General features: G+C 47.2%; 1 protein-coding gene across 1 annotated transcript in view; it reads right to left on the bottom strand.

Moving 5' to 3' along the window:
* grid2 (glutamate receptor, ionotropic, delta 2) overlaps positions 1–14199 on the bottom strand; it is an 834579-nt gene extending 820380 nt beyond the window's left edge. Inside the window, exon 1 of the mRNA XM_033973100.2 lies at positions 13381–14199. Coding sequence (XP_033828991.1) covers positions 13381–13468 — 88 coding nt within the window. The 5' untranslated portion in view covers positions 13469–14199. The remainder of the gene's footprint in view (positions 1–13380) is intronic.
* Between the last annotated feature and the right edge of the window lie 3322 nt (positions 14200–17521).

Below are 17521 nucleotides of genomic sequence, written 5' to 3'. Positions count from 1 at the left end.
CAAGAATGACAGAGAGGGGAGGGGGGTAGAGATAAAGATATGAAAATAAGAAAGAGGAAATTAAAGTGAAGAGGGAAAGGAGAGAGAGATTGTAAAGATAAGAAGAAAGAGGGGAGAGAGCTACAGAGAGAGAGATACAGAATGAGAGATAGATACAAAGAGATAGAAAGAGAGATACAGAGAGAGAGATACACAGAGACATATAGATACAGAAAGAGAGAGACATACAAAGAGATTGAAAGAGAGAGAGATACAGAGAGAGAGATACAGAGGAAGAAAGATACAGAGAGATAGATATATATATATAGAGAGATACACGGGGACATAGAGATACAAAGATACAGAGAGAGATACAAAGAGATATAAAGAGAGAGAGACACAAAGAGTGAGAAAGAGAGAAAGAGAGCGTAGGGTAGAATCTAGTCCCGCCCCCTCTCTCCTCCGTGCGGCTCATTAGGAGGTAGGAGAAGGATGGAGAGACGGGGAAGCCAGTTACCCGGCAACTCAATCAGCAAAACACATTCTAGTCCAATACCAGACACTGCCACTTTTAACAAGCAAATCCTGACACTGTACGCTCCGGTATGGATTTTACTTTTATATATGATGCCTTTGTTTAGACTGGGTTTTATAAGTTAATGCGTGTAGGACAAATGCGTTCTGTGCAACCTTCACTTTCACCGAGAACGCTTGGATGAGGTAACTGACGCCGTCTTGTGGCAAAAGTTGGGAGTAAACCCTTTTTGCACTGTAGGATTAGTAGCATTTACAGCTAACAAGTAGATGCTTGATATTACAGCACAAAAACAATAAAAAATATCTGATTTACTTAGGTTAAGGTACAGTTTGAAGTATAATTTTTGTGTTTCAATATTTTTGGTTTAATTATTTCACAAAAGAGACAGTTAAATACTTGGTTTGAACCAGTTGAAACCAGAACATGCTCTTGCAAGTTTAGTGTCAATCTATAGTTTGAGAATGATGTGAAAATGGCCACAAAAGTCCTCAAAATGTCACTAATAAACATGAACCCAACACCCATAACCAAATACTTTAGCGTTCTTTAGCGTCGCATTGCTGATTAGCTGTGCTGCCGATTGCTTTTTCAACATGTGTTACTTCCCAAAGTCACCAGCAGAGGTCACCAGACACCTAATCACATTGTTTTCTGTTCAAATGAAAGCTGGTACCAATTTTTTGATAGTTTTAATAAGTTATGTAGTGAAAAACCAAAACATACCCTATCATATCTCCATTCGAGGTACGCTTAGTAACTTTTTTAGTGTAATGAGTGCGACCTGCTTGTTTCCATGGAGATGCTAGATAGATGGTTTGATGGTAAAGTATGCCATCAAACCTATCTGTCCTGCTTTTATTGTATTTTACTTATTTTTTATTGTTCAAAAATCATGCATTTTCACTGTGAGGGGGGTTGTCTCTCCACAGATCTATCCCGTAACTTGGTAAATGGTCACATTTTTATATAGAGCTTTATCTTCAAGGTACTCAAAACGCTTTACATCAAGGAACCACTCATCCATTCACACACACATTCATACAGGTGCCAAGGTGGGTTAAGTGTCTTGCCCAAGGACACAACAACATTGTTCATCTGTGGGAGCTGGACTCACACCGTCAACCTGCGGCTGAGAGGATCTGACCACAATACCAACGACTTTTACGTCAAAAGCGGGACTCAAACCCCCATCAGTGTAGAAACGCTCTACCAATTGAGTCAAAGTTACACTGTGGAACAATCCAGGCAATGCAACAACATCTCCCCCACAAAGTTACACAGTCTATCTTTAAATACCAGGTCAGCCTCGTCTGTCTGGATCCTGTTCCGGTTTTCATATTCCATTTTTCCCCTCTTCTCTCCCTCCTCTTTGTGACTTTAGCCACACAGAGATTAAAGGAGGATTACAGTGACATGGATGTGCTGGGCCTGCGGGTGCTGTCTGCTTCTCATGCAGCCTGCGGTCAGTGGAAGCTCAGACACAAAGCGCGCGTCAGCAATACTTAAAAGGAGGGAAGGGACGGACAGCTCTGGAACAACATGTACTTAAAAGTATTTGAAACTCAACTTTTACTTCTAGACAGTGACGTAGCGAAGCACTTGAGAGAACGCTGCCATATTACAAATGACGCACTAATGTCTATATATAAAATGAATCCCACTCTCGACGTAAACATCACTGACAGAGCGGTCAGATCCACTGTCCCACAGGTTGGCGGTGCGATTCCAGCTCCCACAGATAAACGCTGTTGTTGTGTCTTTGGGCAAGTGTTATTATTAAAATGGGTTAGGCATTATAAGTATTTTTTACTTCAGCCTTTCGGTCATGATAGCAATGTTATGTACGACCTTACACAAGTTGAATAATGTTTGATCTGAATGTAATGACCGAATAAAAATAACAATTAATAAAAAGACATAATACAAAAAATGCGTTACTGTGTTTTTAATCTCCATACACCTTCACTAGATTCATTTTGATGATTTCCGCTCTGGAGTTGTCGATCTTTACTGAATGATAGCTACTTGAAACTACTACTTCATGACATCACAAGGTAGAACGGAGCATTTTGAGCTTTGGAGATGTAAACAGACGGATAATAAATGCGTGAATGAAACAAAACTGTCGTAACGGTGCGGATAGGACCAAAGGATGCAGACCAGAGCAGTTTTAACAGTGTTTATTTACAGCGGTGAAAATGCAGTCTTTAAACAGGTCACAAGAGCAGGTACAGGAACCGGGGAGCGGGAGACGGGTCAGGCGGGTGCGGTGCAGGTAGAGGCGGGCAGGACAGGACCGGGACGGGGATAGAAGCAGGTGCGGTACCAGGGCAGGCGGATCAGACGAAGACCAGAGCGGGGAGCGGGTGACAAACCAGAGACCAGGACCGGACAGGAGACGAGACGAGCAGGAGACGAGACGAGCAGGAGACGAGACGAGCAGGAGACGAGACGAGCAGGAGACAAGACGAGCTGGAAGCGATACCGGGACTGGAACGTGGCGGCAGGAGCTGGGCGAGTAGAGGCAGGAATCTGGAGGGTGCATAAATCCAAATGAGCATTTGCCGGAAAGTACCATATAACAAAGCTTAGCAAGAAACATTCACGTTTTACACGCGGACGGTCTGGCACCGAGTGTAGACTGCCAAGCCTTCTTGTACTCAGCAGCAGGTGGTGGTGATTAGGCTGATGCACCCCAGGTGTGCACGGGAGGAGTCAGGCACTCCACCCAGCTCCAGACACACAGGTAGGGGAGGGGGAGAGAGCACGGGAGGACAGGGAAACTGACATCATGACAGTACCCCCCCCCTAAGGTCCACCTCCTGGTGGACCCCCAGGCTTGTCAGGATGAGCGCGGTGGAAGTCTCTCACCATGTCGGGGTCCAGAATGCGTGCCCTGGGCACCCAGGATCGCTCCTCCGGACCGTAACCCTCCCAATCGACGAGGTACTGGAGGCCCCTACCACGGCGACGAACGTCAATCAGGCGGCGGACGGTGAACGCCGGGTGGCCGTCAATGACTCGGGCGGGCGGTGGGGGATCGGCCGGAGGGCACAGGTCGCTGGTCCGGACTGGTTTAACCTGGGAGACGTGAAAGGTCGGATGAATCCGGAGAGACGGGGGTAACTGGAGGCGCACCGCCGATGGATTTATGATCCTCATGATCTTAAACGGTCCCAGGAATCGGGGGGACAGCTTACGGGAGTCCGTCTTCAGCGGGACCGTCTTGGCGGAGAGCCAAACCATCTGGCCAGGTTGGTATACGGGCGCCGGGACACGGTGGCGATCGGCCGTCGCCTTAGTGCGCGCTCCAGCCCGAAGAAGGGCCGCCCTGGCCTTCTTCCAGATCCGGCGACAGCGCTGGAGATGGCGCTGAACAGACGGGACGGCGAGGTCCCTCTCCTCCGTGGGAAAGAGAGGGGGTTGATATCCCAGCGATGCCTCGAAGGGGGACATACCAGTGGCGGAACTCACGAGGGAGTTGTGAGCGTACTCTATCCAGGGTAGGTGAGTACTCCAGGTCGCGGGGTTGGCGGAGGCTGTGCACCGTAGGGCCGACTCCAGGTCTTGGTTGGCCCGCTCCGTCTGCCCATTAGATTGTGGATGGAACCCGGACGTGAGGCTAACCGTGGCCCCCAAACTGTCGCAGAAAGACCGCCATACCTGAGAGGTGAATTGGGTCCCTCTGTCGGACACGATGTCCACCGGGATGCCGTGGAGTCGGAAGACATGACTGGTCAGCTGGTCGGCAGTTTCTTTGGCTGTGGGGAGCTTAGGCAGGGCAACGAAATGGGCGGCCTTGGAGAAGCGGTCCACAATGGTGAGAACCACCGTGTTCCCCTGGGAAGGGGGAAGGCCCGTCACGAAGTCCAAGGCGATGTGGGACCAAGGGCGACGAGGAACTGGGAGAGGATGCAAGAGACCAGAAGGGGGTGAGTGGGAGGCCTTGGCCCGAGCACATACCTGGCAGGCGGCGACATAAGCCCGGGTGTCTGTGTCCATCGTGGGCCACCAGAAGCGTCTCCTGAGGAGGGAGAGAGAGCGACCGGCACCAGGATGGCAGGCGAAACGGGAGGCATGGACCCACTGGAGCACCTGAGACCGGACAGAATCGGGAACAAACAGTTTATCTGGAGGGCCGTTACCTGGGTCGGGGTCGTTGGTCTGGGCCTCTCGGACGGTGTCCTCGATATCCCAATGGACCGCGGCCACCACACACGAGGAGGGGATAATTGTTTCTGCGGTGACCGGGCTATCCTCCAGGGCGAACTGGCGGGAGAGGGCATCTGGTTTAACGTTCCGAGATCCGGGGCGGTAGGTGAGGAGAAAGTTGAAGCGGCTGAAGAAGAGGGACCAACGAGCTTGACGGGGATTGAGGCGCCTGGCGGACTGGATGTACTCCAAGTTTTTATGGTCGGTCCAGACGATGAATGGTTGCTCCGCCCCTTCGAGCCAGTGGCGCCACTCCTCCAAGGCCAGCTTTACGGCAAGGAGCTCCCGATCCCCCACATCATAATTGACCTCGGCCGAGGACAATCGCCGGGAAAAGAAGGCGCAGGGACAGAGGCGGTTGTGGGGGTCGAACCTCTGCGAAAGCACGGCCCCCACTCCCGAGTCGGAGGCGTCGACCTCCACGATGAATTGCCGTGAAGGGTCGGGCTGGTGCAGGATGGGAGCGGAGGTAAATAGTCTCTTAAGCTTCTCGAAGGCTGTCTGCGCCTCAGGAGACCAGGCAAACGGCAAAGCAGGAGAGGTGAGTTTAGTTAAGGGCGAGATAACCCTACTAAAATCCCGGATGAAACGTCTATAAAAATTGGCAAAGCCGATAAATCTCTGGAGCTGTCTCCGGCTGGTAGGAACGGGCCACTCAGTGACAGCCTGGATCTTTTCAGGGTCAGCTCTTACTTGGCCCCGCCCCACAATGAAGCCCAAAAAGCTGACCTCCTCTGCGTGAAACTCGCATTTCTCAGCTTTCACGAACAGTTTATTCTCGAGGAGGCGCTGGAGAACCTGGCGAACGTGCTGATGATGCTCCTGGGGGGACCGCGAGAAAATCAAGATGTCATCCAAGTAAACAAAGACGAATCGGTTAAGGAAATCACGGAGCACATCGTTGATGAGGGCTTGGAATACGGCGGGGGCGTTGGTGAGACCGAAGGGCATAACCAAGTATTCGAAATGTCCCAGGGGTGTCTTGAAGGCCGTCTTCCATTCGTCTCCCTCCCTGATGCGCACCAGGTGGTACGCATTCCGCAAATCCAACTTTGAGAAGATGGTCGCACCGTGGAGGGGCGTAAATGCCGAGTCCAGTAAGGGAAGCGGGTATTTATTCTTCACGGTTATATTGTTCAGACCCCGGTAATCAATGCAAGGCCGCAGGGATTTGTCCTTCTTAGCCACAAAGAAGAACCCCGCTCCCACGGGTGAAGTGGACGGGCGGATGATTCCGGCAGCCAGGGACCCACGGATATAGTCCTCCATTGACTCGCGTTCAGGTTTAGACAGGTTATATAGCCTGCTAGATGGTAGTGGGGCACCCGGCAGGAGGTCAATGGCGCAGTCATATGGACGGTGGGGCGGTAAAGAGAGGGCCTTGCTCTTGCTAAAAACCTCCCCCAGGTCGTGATATTCAGCAGGCACCGAGGACAGATTGGGGGTGTCTGGGGACGGATCAGCGACAGGAACGGACCTCCCGGCCGGAGGGAGGGCGGACCGAAGGCACTTGGCGTGGCAATCGGGACTCCAGCCCGAAACTCCGCCCCTGGCCCAATCGAAAACAGGGTTGTGGGCGCGTAGCCAGGGGTAACCAAGGACCAGAGGAGAAGCGGAGGAGGACAGGACATGAAACTGACGGTTCTCTTGGTGGTTGCCGGACAGAATCACGGTGACAGGTTCTGTGATGTGAGTGATGTGCCCCAGAAAACGTCCATTGAGCCCCTGGGCATTTAAGGGGCGTTCGAGGGGCTCCAGGTAGACCCCGAGCTGCTCCGCGACTTGGGCATCAATAAAGTCCCTCTCAGCCCCGGAGTCGATAAGGGCGGAAACGCATAAGGTCTCTGTGCGAACGCACAGGGTGGCGCTGAGCCGCAGTCTATTAGAAGAGTCCAGGATGTGTTGCTCGCCCACCAGTACTCCCAGTGCTACTGGTGGGCCCCCCCTTTTGGCCGAACTGGGCAAGTGACCACATAATGTCCGCGCTCACCGCAGTAGAGGCAAGCCCCGGCCAGACGACGCCTCCGTTGACGCTCCTCGGCCGACACAAGGGTCCTGTCGAGTTGCATGGGCTCATCCGGCGGGGGCGGGGCAGCGCGTGGCTCCGGCGGGACCGGTGACCGGCGTCTCTCTCGGCGACGAGCCCGTAGGCGGTTGTCTATACGGTGAGTGAGGGAGATGAGGGTCCGCAGGTCGGGGGGTTCGTCCCGGGAAACCAATTCATCTTTCAAAGTCTCGTTCAGGCCCCGCACAAACACAGCCCGCAGCGCGCTGTCCGTCCAGTCCAGCTCCGCCGCATGTGTCCAGAATTCAATGGAATAATCCGCTACCGTCCTGGAGCCCTGGCTGAGAGTCAATAACCGGGAGGCAGCATTGTCCTGGTAGTGCGGGTGGTCAAACACCAGCTTAAACGTGGACACAAATTCATTAAAATCCAGGCTATCCACAGACGTCTTCATTAGGCGCGCCTCTGCCCACTGGAGAGCTCTGCCCCGGAGTAATCCACATATATATCGGATCTTGGTGGCCCCCGAGCTGAAACGAGAAGGGCATTGCTGGAACATGAACTCGCACTGGAACAGGAATCCGCGACAAAGGTGAGGTTGTCCAGCATACGGCTCCGGATCCGTGCCTCTCGGCTCCGGGAGGTGTGGTGGCGCTCCAGCTGCAGCAGGCGGGGTGACGAGGAGCGCGGCCACCTGGTGGTTAAGCTGTGCCACCTGCTGGGACAATGTCTGATTTAGCTCCAATAGAGTTCGAATGGATTGTTCGTGCTGACCCAGCACCGCCTCGGGGTGAGAGTGCGTGAGGCGGCGCATCTGGTCCGGATCTGAGCCTGCTTGGTCCATAGTGGCCAGACCGTTCTGTCGTAACGGTGCGGATAGGACCAAAGGATGCAGACCAGAGCAGTTTTAACAGTGTTTATTTACAGCGGTGAAAATGCAGTCTTTAAACAGGTCACAAGAGCAGGTACAGGAACCGGGGAGCGGGAGACGGGTCAGGCGGGTGCGGTGCAGGTAGAGGCGGGCAGGACAGGACCGGGACGGGGATAGAAGCAGGTGCGGTACCAGGGCAGGCGGATCAGACGAAGACCAGAGCGGGGAGCGGGTGACAAACCAGAGACCAGGACCGGACAGGAGACGAGACGAGCAGGAGACGAGACGAGCAGGAGACGAGACGAGCAGGAGACGAGACGAGCAGGAGACAAGACGAGCTGGAAGCGATACCGGGACTGGAACGTGGCGGCAGGAGCTGGGCGAGTAGAGGCAGGAATCTGGAGGGTGCATAAATCCAAATGAGCATTTGCCGGAAAGTACCATATAACAAAGCTTAGCAAGAAACATTCACGTTTTACACGCGGACGGTCTGGCACCGAGTGTAGACTGCCAAGCCTTCTTGTACTCAGCAGCAGGTGGTGGTGATTAGGCTGATGCACCCCAGGTGTGCACGGGAGGAGTCAGGCACTCCACCCAGCTCCAGACACACAGGTAGGGGAGGGGGAGAGAGCACGGGAGGACAGGGAAACTGACATCATGACAAAAACACAACTCCAGGTGTGTTTTTGAGGAAATAACAACATTATAACATGACTTAAAGCTCATAAGAACCCGTTTTGTGTAATATAGGACCTTTAAATACAGTATGTTGTGAGATAGCAATGAGTACCCCATAGAAGTGAGACAGATAAGCTCCATGTGGTCCCATATTGAACTTGGGACCTTCTTGTCGTAAGGCGTGAGTGCTAACTACTTCCCGACCTCGTCTCTAAACAAGAATCAGGTGTATTTCAGAACGGCGTTACTACAAAACTATGTCATGATTTCGATCGGCTTTCCTTTCATCCCAGAGCTTTAGCGCAGGAAATATTGCTTCACTTATGTTCACACTAGCTTTTCTTACAACTAAAATGTAGATAATAGGAACCAAACTCGGTGTGAGAAAGTAGGGAAGACTGCTGTTCAGGGATGAGTGCTTTTGTTGTGATTCAAAGAACATGTGGCAAGTGGGAAATGAGCTATTGATCAGAAATACAGTAAACCTGAGTGGGACCAGAGGGGAGGAGAGTAGCCCAGAGACTGAAGCTACATCACTATTCAGAAGAGCACACATGTTTAGCCAGGAGTCTGCAGCCGCCGATCCATACGAGCTGAAGTAACAGGAGGCAGCAGACCATGGAAGAGTTCTATAGGAGCTCCTCACAAAAAGGATGTCATTCATTTTACATTTAAAGGTGTGATTTTGTCTGTTTTAATAGTTAATTTATAGTGTTGTTACCATACACCTTCACTAGAATCATTTGGATCATTTCAGCACTGGAATTTATCACCCCTACTGAACAAAAAGTAAAAGGTAGCTCTTAAAAACTGTTGAAAACTACAACTTTATGACGTCACAAGGTGGAACGGAGCATTTTGAGCTTTGGAGATGTACAGACTAATAATAAAGTGTTACTCAAACATGTGTGAATGAAGCAAAACACAACTCCAGGTCTGTTTTCGCTGAGATAACAACATTCTAACTTGGCTAAAAGCTCACAGATAAATTTTGTGTAATATTTGACCTTTATGCCAGATGCCCTGTCTATACCAAACAGTTTCTTGCTATATTTCTCTCTGAATTTGACCCATCCATCAATGCCACTTGGATCAACTTGACTACGCTCAAAAATATGAAATGTTGAGAAGGTTTTGGGTTCGACTCCCTGGTCTTTTTATGTGGGTTTGAGCTTGCACATTTCTCCTAGTGTGTGGGTGGGTTTCCGCCGGGTACTTCTGTTTACCAGATGTACCCAAAACACGCCATATAGGGGCAATCCTCCCGCTGGACAATCCTACAATCCTCCAGGAAGAAGAAGAGAGAAGATCTGGAGATGGGCCACACTGCTTCTCACAGGTTGCGTCAGAAATATTGAAGGATGGGTCAAATGCAGTGGACCAATTTTCCTTGATGAGGTAACTGCATTATAACATGACTTATAGCTCACAATAAACCATTTTTGCGGAATATCGAACTTTAAAGTATATATTTTTAGCACCCTACTGTTTGCAATTTGAGTTTTATGGATCAGTCAAATAAGCAAGCAGAAGATCCCTAAATGTCGTAAAGTCTGGTAAGGTATTTGGACAACATCTCATTATATTTTGTATTTGTCTGAGTAACGCTGTAATATTTAAATGTCTGATAAAAAATAAATAAAAAAAACTTCATTACATCCTGTTCATTGTGTGCCAGTTTGTGTTTTATGCGGATAGGATGGAGATATTAAGCACACAATGAGCTGCTTAACATTCAAAGTGCCGACGTTTGACATGGTTAATGGCTAATGTCTATGGATGGCTGTAAAACGGGCGCCGAGTTTAACGTTTTCGCTACATATAAATGAAATGACTTTAAAGCTATGGCTTTAAAAGTGCTTATATAAGTCAATGCACAGTTTGTCGGAGTGAGGTTGTAAATCTAATACGGAACAAAGAGTGACCAGGTGATGGAAGTGTTCTTTTTTTAAAGTAGTGCCTCTTCTGTGGTGGTCAAATCATTATTGGTAGAGCGGTCAGATCTACTTGTTCTCAGGTTGGCAGTGCAATTCCAGCTGTATCCTTGGGCAAGACACTTAACCCACGTCACTAGTGTCTGCGTACACGGGTTTATGAATGTTTTCTTGATGTAAAGTGCTTTGAGTGCCTTGAAGGTGGAAAAATACTATATAAAAAATGTGATATTTAACCATGTGACCATATATCAAATTGCAATATCCCATTTTTGCGTGCTTAAAACCCAAAAAGATGCTCTCTACTTTCCTAAGACTACATTTAACCAATCAGAGTGAAGTGTGAATCCGTATAAGTGAACTCCTAAAAGCAATATAAAGACACTAGCGTTGTCAGAAGTATCAAAAATGAGATACTAATTGATACTAAAACTAGACACGCATTTGAGCAAGGATCAATACTAAAAACAACATCACATTCACAGGACAGAAATGAACCTTTCCTGAATAGCTTTAGCATGATCTTGAGCTGTATCAGAACAAATATAAGATCACATAGACTAGTATACGCCCATGGACCACTATGAAACCTACCTGCACGACTGAGGGATTACACAGATATAAGACGCCATGGTAATATGCAAAGTGAAAAGTGCAACAATTGAATTATACTGTCTAAATAAAGAGTATCAAAATGTGTGCCTTTCTAGTAATCAAATAAAGAAACGACCAGCTACATAAAGTAATTGTTGCCACTCTTTTCATGGTAAAATCATGACATGAATCTCCAGAACATGAACACAACCTATTATCATTCTCCTTTCTGTACTCTGTATGTGCTGGCTGAGTGCTGTGCCATTACACGGGGCTGCTATTAAAAAGCCGCTCTCACAAAAGGGGCCTCGTGCTGCAGGTGAACACAGGCAAAGTGATGGATAGAGCGGGTTGTCATAGCAGGAGAGCCTCATATAGATGTACTCCAGAGATCAAACCGTTCAATCACACTGATCTGTCAAACTAATGAATTACGCTGCTGCCCCCACAGGGCCAGACGCGCCGCTACAAGCCTCTCTCCACAATCAGACTTCAGAGAGTTGACGAATATATCCCCCGGCGGTGTGCGGCACTGCCATCTCAAAACCATCACTGCGCCACGGAAATTTTAACCATCAAAAAAAACAAAAAACAGATAAAGCTGTACTGTGGAACTTTTCTGGCGGAGTGCCCTTGTTTTGCCTGAATGTCCCACAATATGGTGTTAAACGTACTTGTGTCAGTGCAGAGAAGGGTTGGCAAAAGTATTGAAAATCTGAAACTAATCTATACTACTACACTACTACTACTACTACTACTACTACTAATACTGTTTCATCTTGAGTTTTATCACAACTAGTGCAACAAATACTATGATTTTGTGCTGAAAATTACAATATTGTTTAAAAAATAACTAATTTGAGCATCAAAATCAGTATCGAGTCTATTCTTTAGCATCAAAAACGAGTTTGAAATTTTAGTATCGTGACAACACTGATGCAGACAAACAGGCAACTCCAAAAGTCTAAAGTTACAGGTCAGATCTGTGCAGAGGAGAGCCCACTTACACTAAGATACACTAAGGTTTTCGAGGTATTTTTCAACTATAAAAACCTGCACCTCACTAAAATGCAAGATCTATATGTTTAATGCAATACTTTGGAACACTATAGGAAAGATCTCCATGGAGACAAGCAGTTGACAGACCCTCCCCCAGAAAAGTTACACAGTGTACCTTTCAGACAGTAAAATGCACCTATTGTCTGTTGTTAGTGCTGATGGGAAGAATACTTTGAAAATGTATTTAGTTGCAGAACACTGAATACACAAGTGAAATCAGACTGCATTCTGAATACTTGGAATACTTTTACACAGAGTTGTATTATATTACAGTGTAGAACATGGCATATAACACTAACAGCATGATTTTTGTTGTTACACATTCATTTGTGTCAAATTAGAGACGAAAAATCACACGTGCACACACCGCAAGAGCTGTTTTTTTTTTCTTTTTTTTCACTAATACCGAGCAGTTCAAAGCCAGAACTGCATGATGAAGTACCGCCCTGTATTCTGTTTAATTTAGGACAGTGAGTGTATTCTGAACACTACCAAATCGAAGAGTAACTGTACAGGAAGAATATGTATTTTCGGAGCATGTATTCATGTACTTTCCAGCTCTGGTACCACGACCTCACGATATGACTTGTGATCATGACTCTGGACGTGCGGCGTGCGTCATGTGCAAATGCCTATAGTGAAGCGGACGCAGTGATGTCGCATAGCAGACAGGTGCTTGTACCGCTGCCTGCACGACCACCACGCTCCTCAGCACATCCTCCGTCCAGCGCCGTGCCTCCCCCCCACACCCCCCCCTCTCGCGCCCGTGCCTCCCCCTCCTCCCTCCGTCCCTCCCTCCCTCCCTCCCCCGCCCTCCCCCTCCCCAAACCTGCAGACAGAGCTCAAGGCTGCGCTGCTGCCGCTACACATGGACCGCAAGAGTCCGCTCGTGTCGACATCACACCCCACACAACACCACACTGCCTCTTCCCCTGTGGTACACATCCTGTGGTACACATCCTGTGGTACACATCCTGTGGTACATCTCCTGTGGTACATCTCATTCCCCCTCGCGGCACTGCGGTATCTCGCCTTCTCCGTGTGCCGCACCAAAGAGCGCGCGCCGTGATATCCTCCAGCCTGCCTCGTGCTCCCTGTGCCAAGGCTAGACCTGAACCACCTGTTTACGCACACACTCACGCATTCACATTTAAAAGACACATACTCAGAGTGTTCAGTCTACGAAGCGTTTACATCATCCACATTAATGGTGACAATGGGGGCAACACAGACCTTTTTAACTCAACACAACTTCAATGAAAATGTCTAATGACACTGCGTGACAACGCAGAGGACCTCGGCCGTGGATGCAGGAGGAGATAAGGACAAGAACAGAGGAGAGTGGCTATGAGGACATTAAAACACATTTAAATCGGATGGGCAGAGGAGCAGTGTTCTGCAGCTGGACACAGCAGTGAAAGCGCCAGTGTACCTCACAGAGCCACACAGAGCCCCACACAGAGGCGCTGGACCCGCTGTGGTCCAGCGTGAGAAAGACGCACTCACTCACCGATGTGGATGATAGAGTCTGACAGCACAGACTCCCACTCCAGGCTCCAGAACACGGCGACAAGCAGCAGAGCCGACACAACTTTCATGTTGTCCAAAGATATTTCCGACAAAAGACCGAAACCACAGCCCGCTGTTTGAGCAGAGGAGTTAAAACGAGGTGCTTAGCTCCGTCTCCTAGTCTCCTTGTCTCCTTGTCTCCTAGTCTCCTAGTCCATCCGCGAGGTGCCAAAGGAAATTCCCTGATCCTCGCAGCGGATCTCCTGGCGCTGTGCGCGATGCCTCCGTGGAGGCAGACGGTACAGATTCCCGGGATGTCACAGACTCGTGCCCTGTTGAAATTCCTCCAACCGTTAAATCACAGCACGAGCGCGGCTCAGCCGCAGAAACAACCCGCCGACGCTTTAGTCGAGCGGAGCTCCGGTGATGTGGCGCTTATTCAAAAGAACTATTGTGAACCAGTTGATTGCGCAGGGAGCCCCGGAGCTGATAATCAGCCCGATCTTCGCGTTTGGAACAGGCGCAGTTCCCTGCACCAGCCTCACACAGCTCACACCGCGCGCACAGGCTAAACTTCCATTTTCCCCGGAGCTTTGATCCTCCTCCTTCGACGGCGCCTGAACTCACAGGCAGCCAGACTTTGTGGAGTGACACAAGGCCAATGATAGAGAGCTGTCACATGGCATCACCAGAACAAGGCTCCATATTCCCAAATTATCTCCAGTTTCCCGCGGAACGCGTTCCTCGCGCAGGCGGAATACAGATGAACGTGACCAAATAAAGAGCCGGAGGATCCACTTTGCGTTCTGTAAAGCAAAAGAAGTAGACTCCACTGCCCGCTACGACTGCGGCCGCCCGATCAGCCCCAGCGCCGAGGTGCTGTGAAGAGGAGGTCTGTGTCCGTGTTTGAGAAACTGAGAGGGAGGGGGCGACGCGAGCAGCGCGAGCTGGAGGAGAGGGAGGAGAGGGAGGAGACCCGGAGAGAGAAGAGAAGCAGCCGGTGGTGGTTAGGATGAAACCACCGCGTCTGAAATGACATTAGTGTCTCTGTCAGAGGGACGCAGAAGCGGGAGGGCTTTTAAATACAACTTGAGCCTTTGTGCGCGCGGGCAGTTTGATATTTCTATCTCTTTATTCACTCAGTGTTGGTACAGCAAACCATGGACCAGTGACATCCCTTTATGTCACACACTTGTGCTCTGGATGCCTTTCCAGCTACAACCAGCAACACTGTGACCAGGCAATGTGGGTGTGTGTGTTGCCCAAGGATCCCATATGATCAAGTGATGTTTGAACCGGTTACTCTTTGGTTGGTGGGCTCTTTATGTTATGTTTCTAGTCAGCGTGTCATTCATTTGGTGATTCATACAGTCATCATTGAGCCTATGCAGCCTGCCCCCTGAAGGCTGCAGTGGTGTGGGTCTCTCTTAATCTGGCTCAGCCTTGGATTAGGGATTAAAGGGGTCAACAGCACACCAGGGTCTGTATGTATTCAAGGAACAGCAGATTAGATTAAATCAGCACTGTATCTCATCGTATGTTTTACATACATTTATACACATATGCATTGTGTAACTTTTGCGGAAATACAAGAGATCAGTACTTTTAGTGCATTATAAAGAGAAAAGTAACCCAGCTGTGCACTTCTACACCACATCAAAACTGAGATTAAACCAGGATTAAACGAGGACTAAACAAGGACTAAACAAGGACTAAACCAGGACAAAACAAGGACTAAACCAGGACTAAACCAGGACTAAACCAGGACTAAACCAAGACTAAACATATGACCAAACCAGGATTAAACATATGATTAAACCAGGATTAAACCAGGACTAAACCAAGACTAAACCAAGACTAAACCAGGACTAAACCAGGACTAAACCAAGACTAAACCAGGACTAAACCAGGACTAAACCAGGACTAAACCAAGACTAAACCAAGACCAAACCAGGACTAAACCAGGACTAAACCAGGACTAAACCAGGACTAAATCGGGACTAAACCGGGATTAAACATAGGACTAAACCAGAATAAATGCAGGACTAAACCAGGGCTAAACCCAGACTGGAGAATGGCAAAGCAGATCTACAAGACAAGTAAATGATCATGCAAGAACAAAACAAAATAAGTAAACGCAGCCTAAATTCCAAGGCTGGTGGTTCAATCCCAACATAACACTGCTTACTATTGTTGTGCTCTTGGGCTATATAGGTCAACATCAACCATCACTGAGTTTGGTATTGATTGGAAAAGCAAAGCAAAGTATTTGCATATCCAAATCAAAGTACTTCACTGAAAATAGAAATATTAAATTAAAAAGTAGTTGTGCAATTCCTAAAAAAAAAAAAAAAAAATTTAATAAAAAAAAGAATGGAGAGTCTGCCTCAGGACTGATGTGGCTACAGAAAGAACTTACCACAGTGAAATGGAGGGATTTGTTCATTATTTGACGTCTTTATTACTAATACATGTTCTGCGTATATACCATAGACTGTATAAAGAAGTGGACTAAGTGAGTGTGACTTCAATCATAGTGTTTGGCTCCAGTCAAAAGAAGCTCATTGACGCTAGTGTGGATGGAGTTGATCGAGCTCACTTCCTGTTTAGAACACAGCGACTAGCAGGTTAGCTATGTTCATTTATATGTAGTTTATGATCTATACTGTAGAAAAAAAAACAGTTAAGACAAGAAAAAAAATATTTGCAAAGGAGTGAAACTGGTATAGATCTTACCTACTTTGCTACTCTCACGACTTTCAATGAACAAGCCAACAGAATGAGTGTGATTTTAATAGAACTGAGCCGAAGCGTTGTACAGTAGGCTTCTCACTGCTTTTCAAATGTCACTTTTGAAAATGCTAAATACATTCACGCCTCATTGCCGCAAAGAATTTTTCAATTTTGAGACGGAGAGATATATTTGAGCATGGATGATATTTCTGTGATATTTTGTAGAAAGTGAACTCTCTGTGCTGATCTGAGTGCGCTGTCACCTCCAGTCTCCTGAAGTGTTTGTGTGGTTGTGTCTGCCGTGGTGGAAGGTAATAAAGAAAAATAGTACTGTACTGTACTTAAGTCAAAATTTTAGGTATATGTTCTTTACTTTTTTTTATTTTAAAGTGGATACTTTTTACTTTTACTTCAATACATTTGAGAACAGGTATCTATACTTTCTACTTCATTGCATATTTGAACTGGACTGAAAAGTTAAAAGTACTTTTCATATGGTTTGAGGGGTTACATTTACCATGTCCGTGGTAACATCCTGACTCAAATTTGAGCTTCGGCTTGGAGCAAACAAAAATAAATACACAAAATTCATAAGAAATGAATTTGTATTGCTGCTGCTGACCAAAATATGTATCATTTTTAATCAATATAACTACATTTAACACTTTAACAACACGTACATGAAGTACTTAGATTGTAGATTTTTTGCTTGAGTAACTTTTTACCTTTGTATCAGTGCTTTTACTTAAGTAACAAAAGTGATTACTTCATCCACCACTGCTCATGCATAAAATGTCGGTATTTTGGATGCATTGATGACACAGTTGATGACACAGTTCTGTTGTAAAACTCACTGCTATTTCCTGTATTTTACAACTTTTTCTTTTCTACTTTTCTTCACAAACTGCCACTTAACTGATGTAAAACTCTCATAAATATTTACCACAGGTACTATCCCACCAAAGGAGTAATTAGGAAAATACATGAAGCTGTCAAACACACTTTAAAGGCGTTCCTCTGTTTGAAGCGCTCATAAAACTGTAGCAGACAGTAGACACTCTCAGATTTAAATAAGTAAATTTTAATTACAACTGAACCGGTGTTAATTTTGCTGACTTTTTTTTTTCCGTACTTTTCGTCACTTGTATTTTTGCTGACTAAATGTCAAAAGTAAAAAGTGAAAATATAATCAAATCAAAATCAGTAAAAATGAACAGGGAATATGGGATATTACTTTACTTAGCACTCTGGGATTCTGTTGAGTGAAGAGTATATTATAAATAACATTTATGATGATGATGATAATGATAATGATGATTATTATTATTATTATTACGTATTTATTTTTTAATTTTATTTATTAACGGGACTATGTAAAAGTTTAATCATGATCTGATCTGAGAGATGTG

The sequence above is a fragment of the Periophthalmus magnuspinnatus genome, chromosome 9 (genome assembly GCF_009829125.3).
Source record: "Periophthalmus magnuspinnatus isolate fPerMag1 chromosome 9, fPerMag1.2.pri, whole genome shotgun sequence".
Taxonomy (NCBI): Eukaryota; Metazoa; Chordata; class Actinopteri; order Gobiiformes; family Gobiidae; genus Periophthalmus; species Periophthalmus magnuspinnatus.
Note: the sequence above shows the minus strand (reverse complement) of the source record. Positions and strands in the feature narration are given on the sequence as shown.